Here is a 12,766-nt window from a genome sequence, read left to right as displayed (position 1 = left end):
GGAGAAAGACTTTGCTGAGAGTGAGGCAAGGTTAGCCGCAGCTAAAGGGGTTAAACGGGATCGCCGTGTCACTGGTGAATCTTCTTCAGCTACCAAAAGGGTTCTTTCATGGCAAGTCCTTCTTATATAGCTCTATCCAGCAACAAGCAACAGTCATCTCGTTTTGAATCTTCTTCACCCCTAAACCCTTTCCCGTCCCGTTTTAGGATACCCGGTCCCCCCAAAAATGGTTCACTCGGCCCCTCTAGGGTGTCTTTTTGTCTTGCCGCCTTCGAATGAGAAGCAAGGGAAAGGGTTTAGAGTTTGATTAGGGGGATCCGGGGTAGCGGTCCGCCTAATCAAACCCTAAACCCTTTCCCGTCCCGTTTTAGGATACCCGGCCCCCCAAAAAAGGGTTCACTCGTCCCCTCTATGGTGTCTTTTTATCTTGCCGCCTTCGAATGAGAAGCAAGGGAAAGGGTTTAGGGTTTGATTAGGGGGATCCGCGGTAGCGGTCCGCCTAATCAAACCCTAAACCCTTTCTCGTCCCGTTTTAGGATACCCGGTTCCCCCAAAAAGGGTTCACTCGGCCCCTCTAGGGTGTCTTTTTGCCTTGCCGCCTTCGAATGAGAAGCAAGGGAAAGGGTTTAGGGTTTGATTAGGGGGATCCGCGGTAGCGGTCCGCCTAATCAAACCCTAAACCCTTTCCCGTCCCGTTTTAGGATACCCGGTCCCCCCAAAAAGGGTTCACTCGGCCCCTCTAGGGTGTCTTTTTATCTTGCCGCCTTCGAATGAGAAGCAAGGGAAAGGGTTTAGGGTTTGATTAGGGGGATCTGCGGTAGCGGTCCGCCTAATCAAACCCTAAACCCTTTCCCGTCCCGTTTTAGGATACCCGGCCCCCCCAAAAAGCGATCACTCGGCCCCTCTAGGGTGTCTTTTTGTCTTGCCGCCTTCGAATGAGAAGCAAGGGAAAGGGTTGAGGGTTTGACTAGGGGGATCCGCGGTAGCGGTCCGCCTAATCAAACCCTAAACCCTTTCCCGTCCCGTTTTAGGATACCCGACCCTCCAAAAAAGGGTTCACTCGTCCCCTCTATGGTGTCTTTTTGTCCTGCCGCCTTCGAATGATAAGCAAGGGAAAGGGTTTAGGGTTTGATTAGGGGGATCCGCGGTAGCCGTCCGCCTAATCAAACCCTAAACCCTTTCCCGTCCCGTTTTAGGATACCCGGTCCCCCCAAAAAGGGTTCACTCGGCCCCTCTAGGGTGTCTTTTTGCCTTGCCGCCTTCAAATGAGAAGCAAGGGAAAGGGTTTAGGGTTTGATTAGGGGGATCCGCGGTAGCGGTCCGCTTAATCAAACCCTAAACCCATTCCCGTCCCGTTTTAGGATACCCGGTCCCCCCAAAAAGGGTTCACTCGGCCCCTCTAGGGTGTCTTTTTATCTTGCCGCCTTCGAATGAGAAGCAAGGGAAAGGGTTTAGGGTTTGATTAGGGGGATCCGCGGTAGCGGTCCGCCTAATCAAACCCTAAACCCTTTCCCGTCCCGTTTTAGGATACCCGGCCCCCCCAAAAAGGGTTCAATCGGCCCCTCTAGGGTGTCTTTTTGTCTTGCCGCCTTCGAATGAGAAGCAAGGGAAAGGGTTGAGGGTTTGACTAGGGAGATCCGCGGTAGCGGTCCGCCTAATCAAACCCTAAACCCTTTCCCGTCCCGTTTTAGGATACCCGGCCCCCCAAAAAAGGGTTCACTCGTCCCCTCTATGGTGTCTTTTTGTCCTGCCGCCTTCGAATGAGAAGCAAGGTAAAGGGTTTAGGGTTTGATTAGGGGGATCCGTGGTAGCGGTCCGCCTAATCAAACCCTAAACCCTTTCCCGTCCCGTTTTAGGATACCCGGTCCCCCCAAAAAGGGTTCACTCGGCCCCTCTAGGATGTCTTTTTGCCTTGCCGCCTTCGAATGAAAAGCAAGGGAAAGGGTTTAGGGTTTGATTAGGGGGATCCGCGGTAGCGGTCCGCCTAAACAAACCCTAAACCCTTTCCCGTCCCGTTTTAGGATACCCGGCCCCCCAACAAAGGGTTCACTCGTCCCCTCTATGGTGTCTTTTTGTCTTGCCGCCTTCGAATGAGAAGCAAGGGAAAGGGTTTAGGGTTTGATTAGGGGGATCCGCGGTAGCGGTCCGCCTAATCAAACCCTAAACCCTTTCTCGTCCCGTTTTAGGATACCCGGCCCCCCCAAAAAGGGTTCACTCGGCCCCTCTAGGGTGTCTTTTTGTCTTGCCGCCTTCGAATGAGAAGCAAGGGAAAAAGTTGAGGGTTTGACTAGGGGGATCCGCGGTAGCGGTCCGCCTAATCAAACCCTAAACCCTTTCCCGTCCCGTTTTAGGATACCCGGCCCCCCAAAAAAGGGTTCACTCGTCCCCTCTATGGTGTCTTTTTGTCCTGCCGCCTTCGAATGAGAAGCAAGGGAAAGGGTTTAGCGTTTGATTAGAGGGATCCGCGGTAGCGGTCCGCCTAATCAAACCCTAAACCCTTTCCCATCCCGTCTTAGGATACCCGGTCCCCCCAAAAAGGGTTCACTCGGCCCCTCTAGGGTGTCTTTTTGTCTTGCCGCCTTCGAATGAGAAGCAAGGGAAAGGGTTTAGGGTTTGATTAGGGGGATCCGCGGTAGCGGTCCGCCTAATCAAACCCTAAACCCTTTCCCGTCCCGTTTTAGGATACCCGCCCCCCCCCCCCCAAAAAAAGGGTTCTCTCGGCCCCTCTAGGGTGTCTTTTTGTCTTACCGCCTTCAAATGAGAAGCAAGGATCCGCTTAATCCAACTCTAAACTCTTTCTCGTCCCGTTCCCCCCCCCCCCCCTGTTATACTAAAAAAAAAAAAAAAAAAGAAAAAAGGTTTACTTGGTCCGTCAGGTGTCGTTTTTTTTTTGTTTTTTTTAAAATAAATATGTTGGCGAGGGGGTTGAATCCCCCCCGGGTCCATGAATTCTCGCACCAACACATGGAGCATGTAAGCCACCCCTTTCGGGGACTGCAGTGGCCAAGCTTCAAGGTAACTAACTAACTATTTTAGGGTATTAAATGTATTTATCATTTCCTTTATTTTTGAACAGTTACAATACAATAGTAACTAACTACCTACAAGAAAAAAGAAACGGAGTAAAAAAATAAAAGTAGTAACCAGTTTTTAGCTCAATCGTTTTACATTACCTGTATAGACAATGTCATAGGAGAATTGTTCAACAACAGTATAATTTTGAAGTTACGCCCAATTTCCTCCGTTACACTAAGGTATTTTCTTTTCAATTTCGTTTCTTCTCTATCATAACTTAATATAATGTTTAATTTGGATCACTCAATTGTTCAATAGCAGTATAATTTTGATGTTTTAATTTCTGATATTTATACTGCTTTACTGTTAAAAATTAATTCGGATTAATGTGCATGAATTATTTTTTCTACCTTTAGAAACACATTCGCATTGTTCTTCCCCAATTTTATATCTCTGAAGTATTCTTTTAACATTTACTTTCTAGTTTCTGTTAATTTTGAATTTTTAATTGAAGGAAATAATATATATTGTTCATACAGCTTTAAATTAATGTGCGTATTGTTTTTAATATATAAATCTTTCTGAATCATCTAAAAGTACATTATCTTTGTGACTAATGTACATTTCCTAAAATTAGGTAACTGGTGATTATTTCTACTTGTCAATTTTATATTTTCAGTTGAATGTAATAATATAATACATTCAGCTTAAAATAATATGCCGTTTGTTTTTAATATAGGAACTGTTCTGAAATATGTAAAGAATATTATATTTGTTATTAATGTACATTTCGTAAAATTAGGTAACTGCTGATTATCTCTAATTGTGAATTTTTGGGTTTTTAATTGAAGGTAATAATATAATGGACATTCAGCTTAAATTAATGTGCCGTTTGTTATTAATATAGAAATTTTTCTGAATCATCTAAAAGAACATTATATTTGCGATTAATGTACATTTCCTAAAATTAGATAACTGTTGATTATCTCTACTTTTATTTTTTCACCAACAAAAAGTTCCACTGATGGTAAAAATGAGTGTGCTCCATTTACAAGAAAGCGTAAATCAGCTACTATTAATAGTAAATCTAAGTTTATAAAATCTTTCGCAAAGAAGATAAATGAAGAAAGTGACGATGATCTTGCAGTTAAGAAACAAATTTTTTCTGTTAAACAAATTGTTACTGCAAAGAATGAAAGTCCTCAAAAGGGTAAAGTAAGTAATAAGATGGTATTGGGTTCCATGTGTAAGCAGAAGTTTGATTTCTCTTCGTTTAAAAGTGCATATACGAGAATGTCTCCTACAGGAGTAGTTGAGGTAGTTGAACGTTTGTCATACGAACAGTGGTGCGCGCTAGAAGAGATTGGATTTAGTAGGCTGTTTTGGTTAAGAGTTCGTTCCATTTCTTTAAATCTTGGGTACTGGTTAATTAAGCAGTATAACCCATACCATAACTGTATCGATCTTCTTGATGGTGAGAAGTTGTACTTGAAGGTTTCTGATGTAAGATCAACATTTGGATTTCCAATAGGCCCTAAAACAGTTGAATTATCCAAAACTCATACTGAATCAGAAGAGTTTCAAGAGTTTTATGGCAAATGGAAGCAACAATTTGGTATTAAAGATGGACAAGTTCCACTCAAAACGCTTGAGAATTGGTTGATAAATCATGATCATGGTGGTGATGAATTCAAGGTTAACTTTGTTGTGTTTGCTGTTTCTTTGCTAATGAGAAACACGCAAAAGCCTTTGGTTAATCATCATGTTTTAAAATCGTTGATGAATGTTGATGAAATCAAAGATTACAATTGGTGTTCCTTTTTGTTAAAACGTTTGCAAGAAAGCAAAATTGAGTGGGTGGAAAAGGAGACTCACTTCGGCGGGCCATTGTTGTTTTTGGAGGTAAAAAGTCCGAAAAAATATATTTGAAGTTCATAAATTAATTTAACATTGGAAGGTACATTTTCATTCTCTTGTAATTAATTTTTTTTTTTTTTTTTTTTTTTTTGCAGCTTATCTATGTTGATCGCGTTGTTCATGTGGAACGAAAAGTTGAAAGAGATTATTATACGTTGGTAGGTTAGACTAGTAGTTCGTTATCATCGAGAGAGAAGGATGAGATGAAAAGTGGTATGTTTGGAAATGGTAAGTTGGAAGCACCAATGGAGGAGGTGGTTGACAATACAGGTGTCGAATCTGTCTATCAAATAAAGGACTACACGGAGGAGTATATTCTTGATCTTGCTAAATGTATAACTAGTTTAGCTCAGAACATATCATCTATTAAGGCTAAGTTAAAAATAGGAGCATCAATAATTAAGGAGAACAGGACTGCTCAAATGCTCTGTGATCATGCATTTAGTTTACTCAATTTGTCAAATGAGCACAGCTCCGCTGATAGTGAAAGTTCTGTTGGTATTAATGTAGCTGATATTCCAGATGCTGTTCCTGCTGCTGAGATTGATGTTAGTAATCATCATTTGGTTGTTGAAGCTTTGAATAATGTAAACATAACTTTAAAAAATAGTATTCAGGTTGAAAAGATGTCATTGAAGAGGCCGATTTTTTATACATACAAAAAGGTAAATATGTTAATCATATTTTTTGTTATATTATGTTAACTTGGTGCTTAAGTGTATTGTTCTTTAATTTGATACATTTCAACTATTCCAAAAGCCTTGTGCATTGAGAAAAGAAGGTGAATTAGTTGACAATGGGAATGAAGATAACAAGGAAGGGGTGTCAAAAGGAGAGTCAGAAGAAAACAAAGTTGAAACAGTTGAGGTTGAAAATGGGAATGAAGACAACAAGACAGAGGTTTCAGAAGGGGAGTGTGACAACAAGAAAGAGGTGTCAGAAGGGGAGTGAGAAAATGGGAATGTTGACAACAAGAAAGATGATGACAAAAATGTACGAAATGATTCGAAGCATCTTTATGTTGATAGTGACGTGGAGAATGAGGAAGAAGCCAATACGGATAATCTTATAAATACCCTTGTATGTAGCATGTTAACTGAAGATTATAGTGAAGAACCCAAGGCAACCAATCCCAATCCAAGCTTAGATATTAGTACTGAACTTTATTTACTAAGAGGAGACACTGACCCATGTACAGAACCATCTAAGTTTCAGCACTGTATTGCTGACTACGTCTACTATACCAAGGGAAAAGGCACTGTTCTTGCTAGGTATATTTTATTCTACTCATTATGTTTCTTTTATTTAATCATTCTGTACATTTCGTTTGGGTATTATGTGCATTATTAATAAAGATAATGTACATATGTGTAATTAACTGACTTGTTTTGTGTAACGTCTGAACCAGTGAGAAGCTCTTTGAGTTTAAGAATGTCGTGGGTACCCGATATCTTTTTGCATCTCTAAAACCACCTCGGTATATAGCAGATGTTGTGGTTGATTGTTGGTCAGCTTACTTGAATTTCAATGAACTTGAAAGAAAATCTTCAGCACCACGTCGATTATTTGCTTCAACCCTCGTATTTTTATGGAAAAATTTTATTTCATTCTATATTACAATAATTTTATGTTATACAAGTGTATATTAATAGAAGAATATTATGTTCTGTGTGTGCAGCAAGCATTTCAAGGGCAAAGGAAAGAATTCAAATTTGAAAGAGAATTGGAAGTATTCAAAAGGCATTTTAGAAATGAGTTAAATCATGTTGGGATTATTGATGTGACAAAAGTTGATATGGTTAGCTCAAACAATATATATAGTCAATACAAAGTGTTTTCTGCTGCTAATTTACTCTCGTAACAAATTTTATGTCGTATCTTCTAATCATTTCTTATATAAAACCGTTTTTTCCCAATAATATCCGACAAGCATTTTTACCTGTTCGTATTCAATATGGAGAAGAACAAGTTTGTCATTCTTGATAATCAACAGCATGATGAAACCCCAAAAACTCGTTATGGAAACAAACCTTGGAATATGGTAATTGTTCAGTTGCCTTTCATTGGTTATTTTTTCTTTTACAATGTCATATTTTTTTTGCACGGTCTCTCTATACATTTGATCTCGAATTTTTCCATGCAGCGTAATGCTTTGGCAGAATATTTCAATGACATTGGTGATTTGAAGGAAAGATTAAGAGCAATGGAGCCGCTTTGTATTGAAAATGCCTTGGAGAAACCATCAAAATGTTGTTGATCGTGGTATTTACACAATGAAACACATGGAAACGTACAAGGGGGTCGTATTGGACTTGTGGGTTGACAAAAAACAACGTAAGTTTCTAAACAATTTATATTCAATAATTGTAAATGTACTTTTGGTTTAATTAAATGATCTTTCTTAAAGTATTAAAAGCACATTCTTGTTTATAAGTTACCTATCCTCAAGATATTTTAACTTTTGTAGATGGATGGAGTTCGAATATTGAGAATCAAATATCTTTGCACTTTGGTTTCATCCAAGTGTAACATTGTTTGTCATGACGTTTTAACAAAGGTGAAGCTGTATCAAGAGAAGCCCTTCCCAAAGAAACTGGATTCGTCTGATGAAGAATTCTACGAGGGTGATGAGACTGTTGGGGATGAGAAGATAGAAGATGAGGTAGTTGGAAACAAAGAGAAGAGTACCGATGATATTGGTGTCCCTGACAACAATGAGACTGTTAGGGTTAAGAAGAGAAGAATGGAGATAGGTTGTGTGAAGGGAATATTATACCAGATGGCTATGATGCTTCCGAGAAGAATGAGAACATGACAGATGTGAGTAATATAAATGAGCATAATCTGGTTGTTGAGGTGGTGACACTACCAAGGGCGAAGTCATCAACAATGAAAATGTTCATGAACATGAAAGAAGTCAACCAGAGTCTCTTAGCATCCTTGCAAATCGTAATTTACTAAGCACAGATACATGCATTATTACTCCTCTTACTGAGTTTCAGAATTGCATTGCTGATTATGTGTCGTATAGTAGAGGAAAACATATCGATTTAGCCAGGTATATATATATATATATCTATACTAATGTACAATATTTAAATTTAAAATGTTTTGTATCCTGTTTTGAGTTAACACTGGTAGTCCTGAACCAGGGAACTTCTTGTGCATGTGGGTGAAATTTATCTTCGGTGTATTTAAATGGCAACGCTACGACAATCTAAATATTTAACGAGTGATGTGATCGATTGTTGGGCAAAACTTTTGAATGCCAAGGAATCTAGAAGAAACTCTTCCGAGCCTTATCGATTTCTTTTCACCACAACTGTGTCTGTAAGTCAAATATTTATATAAACTTATTTCAACAAGTAAATTTTGTAATGTTTTTTCCCTTGATTAACATCAAAAACTTTACTTGTCTTGCATACAGATGATGCTTCATGGAGAACTGGACACTGTTGAAATTTTGATCGTGATTAAGGATATAATGAAAGAAGAGTTTACCCAATTCTCGGTTAACCCAGATAGAATTGATTTGGTTAGCATTGACAATATACACTCTTTCTGCATGTTATATTTAATTTGCGAGTTGCCTAATTAAATCTTTTAAAATCTACAGTTCTTCTTCCCAGTTATATATAAAAGGCATTACAATTTACTAGTCATTGACAGCAACAAGTATAAGTTCATCATCATTGATAATGTGCATCGTGACCGAAAACCAGAAGAATTTTTCCACGATAGACCACTGTCTTTTGTAAGATTCTATGCTCTCTTTTGCTTAATAGCACTACATACTGTTCTTATTCATTATTGTGAATGTACAATGACTTTACATAGAGTGTACCTTCCCCAAAAATTTTGTGTCTGTCTTAATTTTCTAATTTTTGTGATATTGTACCTCATAATTATTAGTGTCCTAATGTTTTCTTGCACCCCTTCTTCGCCAGCGTAATGTTCTAGCAGAATACTTGAAAGACATCGGTGTTTCAAAGGTAAAAGTTGATCGCATTAAAAAACTGCAGCCTATTCTTGCAAAGATGAAGTGGAGAAACAACACTAACAAGACTGATTGTGGTGATTACGTTATGAGACATATGGAGACATTTAAGGGTAATCTAAATTGGACCTGTGGGCTTAAAAAAGGCGATGTGAGTTTCAGAAGTAATACAATTATTTGTAATACATAATTCAATACACATTTGTACATGTTCTAACCCCTTGTTTTCTTTATTTTGCTAGGATGCTCCCCTACTGATTCTGCGGAAGAAATACATTTCATATATGATTTCAACAGAAGGCAATGTATGTTTTGATGTTGTACTAAAGAAGGCAATGGATTTCCGTTCAAACCCACTGCCATGGGAAGAATATGACGATGAAGATGAGGAAGATGCTGAATTGAAGCTGTAAAAACTTTTTTTAGTTTCGTTTGTGACATTTGTGTGAGTAATGTAACATATATTAAGGAAGCTGCGAGTCGTACAACCTGGAGTTTGAAAAAAATTTAATTCAAGAGAGTGTTATATTGCGGAAACAAATTTCAATAAAGTTTATTATGTTCTTGCTGAACAACAATAATGTTTATTGTGCAAAACGCCTTAAAATTATTTTACTCTTGGAAAACAATTCGAATCAAGTTGATGATGTCCCTGCAGAACAACAATAATGAACCTTTAATACAAATGTAATATACTTTGGCATAAGAGTAATGTAATTTGGCTATAAGAGTAATGTACATACAAGCCTTTAAGAATGTTCCTTGCAGAACAACAATAATGAACCTTTAATTCAAATGTAATATACTTTGGCTATAAGAGTAATGTACTTTGGCTATAAGAGTAATGTACATACAAGCCTTTAAGAATGTTCCTTGCAGAACAAGAATAATGATCCTTTAATACAAATGTATATACTTTCCCTATAAGAGTAATGTACTTTGGCAGTAAAATCGAATTGTGCATACAAGCCTTTAAGAATGTTCTCGTAGTGTATATTATGGATGTCTATCCTTGAATCAAAAATTTGCACCATCCACTTCGTTATCAGATTCATCTTCTTCATCGTCGTCCTCCACATCATCAGATTCATCTCCTTCATCGTCGTCATCTTCATGGTAGTATTTGGTGAATATGCAACAAAATGTAAATTAAATATCAGATTTTATAAGGAGAAAATGGCCAAAATGAACAACTAAATTGATAATAGATTTAATGTTAACCAAATATACATTGCTGAAATTCTCATCTGTTCCTTTAGAACAACCATAATGTTCATTGCACAAAGAGCTTATGTGCCTCCATATAAGAATGATGATTTTGGAAGGTAAAAACTATGCGATATGCTTGTATAATTTAATAATTATTTAACAGTAATGTAATCTGCTTTAACAAGAAACCAAATTATACATACCTGTCAGATGGTTTGTTTCTTTGCAAGTCCTAGAGTTGTGTCCTTAGCGGCCACATGTTTTGCAGTACCTCTTCTCTTTTCCTCTCTTCTTTAGGGCTTTTAACATTTGTGATTCAATTCTCTTGCCCTTGGTCCTACCCTTGTTTTTAGATTTTTTAGGAACATGAATCACCAACTTCCCAGGTATTTTGCAGCCCACATACTTTTCTATTTATTTCATCTTGTCTTTCTTCTTTGCTGGTACACTTCTGTTACTAATCATATCCAATCTAATATCTCTCAGTTTTTCAATCAAAAGCTTCATGTCCTTATTATCACACTCAGCTACGCTGACACAAGAATAAACCTCTTGCCACAGCTCAGTGCTCAAACTTTTCCGGTCAGAAAACTTTTGAGAGACATCTATCAGTTTGCCATCTTTGTCAAAGACAGGCTTAGTCATTGAAGATTTTGTCCATCTTTGCGTTATGTACTGTTCTGGTATTTTCTGAAAATCTTGGTTGTGTAGAATTCAAAGGCAGTGCCTGCACAACATGCCCATTCTCTGAAACATAGAACAGGAACAAGTAATCTCCATGTTATCTGGTGAATATGCTACGTTCCATGACTTATTTGGCATCTGCAAGTCTGTTAGAATATATATTTTTGTCTCATCAATCTTCTCCACATCTTTAAAACGGCAATCAGACAAAGCTGCAACCATTTCTGTTTGGAAGTCTTTGAAAATGTTGTGCGAGTACATTTCAGAAGCATGGACTTCAAGGTTTTACTTTGTTTTCCGTGGGATTTCCGAGTGTTTGTTGTCACTTTTCAATTTGGACTTCTTCTGTCTTTGTGCTTCCAAGGCACTCTCATAGCATACCCAAAACTCAACAAGGGTCAAATGAGGTGTGAGGAACCTGTCAAAGAAACTGTTTTCACTCTCAGACCTAGAAGTAACCCTCATCAAGCCAGACATTGAAACATCTTTAAAATAGGCAGGGATCAACTGTTCCCTGAGATCGTACAAATCTGAAAACCACTCGTGTTCTACAAGTTGATAATCAGTCATTATCTTCCCCCATTGTTCTTCGAATTCATCAGGCTCAAGTTGGTTGTTCCAAACACACCTATTGAGCCTGGTCTTAAAATCCTCATCTTGAAACAGTTGATAACTGACTTTCTCTCTTAGTTTCTTCATTATGTGCCACATGCACAGTCTGTGTGTTGACTCCTTAAACACATCCGGGACTAACGACTTCATTGATTTGTCCTAATCAGTAATTATAATTCTCGGTTGGCACCCGCCCATTGCTTCCAAAAATGTCTTGAACAGCCACGTATAACACTCAATACTTTCATCACCTATCAACCCAGCTCCAAACGTTATGCACCTTTTGTGGTGATCAACTCCTGTGAAAGGCATAAACACCATATCGTATTTGTTTGTTCCATATGTAACATCTGCTGATAAAACCTCACCGAACAGCATGTAGTTCTTTATGCAGATCGGATCAGCCCAAAACACTCCAGCCAGGCACTTGTTTTCATCTACTATAAAATAAAGTAAAATGAACTGCATGTGTCTTTTCTCCCAATAAGATTTTCAAAAACATTTGTGCATCAAAATTACCAATGTAGGTTTTTATGTCACTGACAAAGTTTTTGAAATCAACCTCAGTAGCCCGAATGTTTTCGTAACCTCCACACAGCTCCTTCCAACCTCTATAGGCTTTCACACCACCTAGTTTTAGCACCTTTACCTTTGTGACAAATTGCTTCTGTACCTCTGTCATTTTTCGGTTTCCTTTCAAGTATATTATAGATTCAGGCGAAGCAAGTGGATGGTTATGCGCTTCATCGAATCTGGTAACAATACAAGTTCCATTTTCTTGGTATTTAAACTGCACTAATGCACGACAGTCAATTCTTGTAATCGGCCCCACACGGCTTATGTCTGTCATATCAGATTCTGCATCATTCTCAGCAGTATCGGTATCAGTATCAGTCCTCTTCCTTGTCCTACTTTCCTTTACACCTTGCCTATTGCAGACAACATTCCTCAATGCAAAACTGTTTGGTAACTCATTGCCTTTAATCCTTTTTGTTGTTGCAAGTCTTGGCGTAAACCCACAGATTATACAATATTCTTTGTAGAATAACTCTGCTGATTCTAGCTTTTCGAATACTTGTTCTACTTTAGGTTTCTTTTCCTCTGGACAGAATGGAATGTACTGGAGTGCATTTAATGTTTCAATTCTTGTCCTTGGTGTTTCAAAGCTGTTATATGTAGAAGAAGACGTAGTTGCATCACTTATACTCATTGTCTGGTTCAACAGTAGTTAAGTAAGTAAGTATATTGAATATTATTGCATCAATAATGCAGTAATCCAATTCTAATATGCTCTACGAAGATTGGCAATTTATTTCGTACAAATAAAGGTTC

The 12,766-nt window shown here is 38.3% G+C and overlaps 1 protein-coding gene across 1 annotated transcript; it reads right to left on the bottom strand.

Moving 5' to 3' along the window:
* Positions 1-11,593: 11,593 nt before the first annotated feature.
* Positions 11,594-12,644, bottom strand: LOC141607620 (protein FAR1-RELATED SEQUENCE 5-like). The gene is made up of 2 exons (XM_074426968.1): positions 11,954-12,644; positions 11,594-11,871 (listed from the first exon to the last, which is right to left on the bottom strand). Exons 1-2 carry the CDS (start codon positions 12,642-12,644, stop codon positions 11,594-11,596), a joined length of 969 nt encoding a protein of 322 aa, XP_074283069.1.
* Between the last annotated feature and the right edge of the window lie 122 nt (positions 12,645-12,766).

This window comes from Silene latifolia, chromosome 10, assembly GCF_048544455.1.
Source record: "Silene latifolia isolate original U9 population chromosome 10, ASM4854445v1, whole genome shotgun sequence".
Lineage (NCBI taxonomy): Eukaryota > Viridiplantae > Streptophyta > Magnoliopsida > Caryophyllales > Caryophyllaceae > Silene > Silene latifolia.
This window is presented reverse-complemented; position numbering and strand designations above follow the sequence as displayed.

What these genes read in the sequence shown, in the direction of transcription:
- LOC141607620 (XM_074426968.1), bottom strand. Translation starts at nt 12,644, where the DNA reads ATGAGTATAAGTGATGCAACTACGTCTTCTTCTACATATAACAGCTTT. An exon ending in TGACATAAAAACCTACATTG is followed by an intron (nt 11,872 to 11,953) that starts GTAATTTTGATG and finishes ATTTTATAGTAG; the next exon opens with ATGAAAACAAGTGCCTGGCT.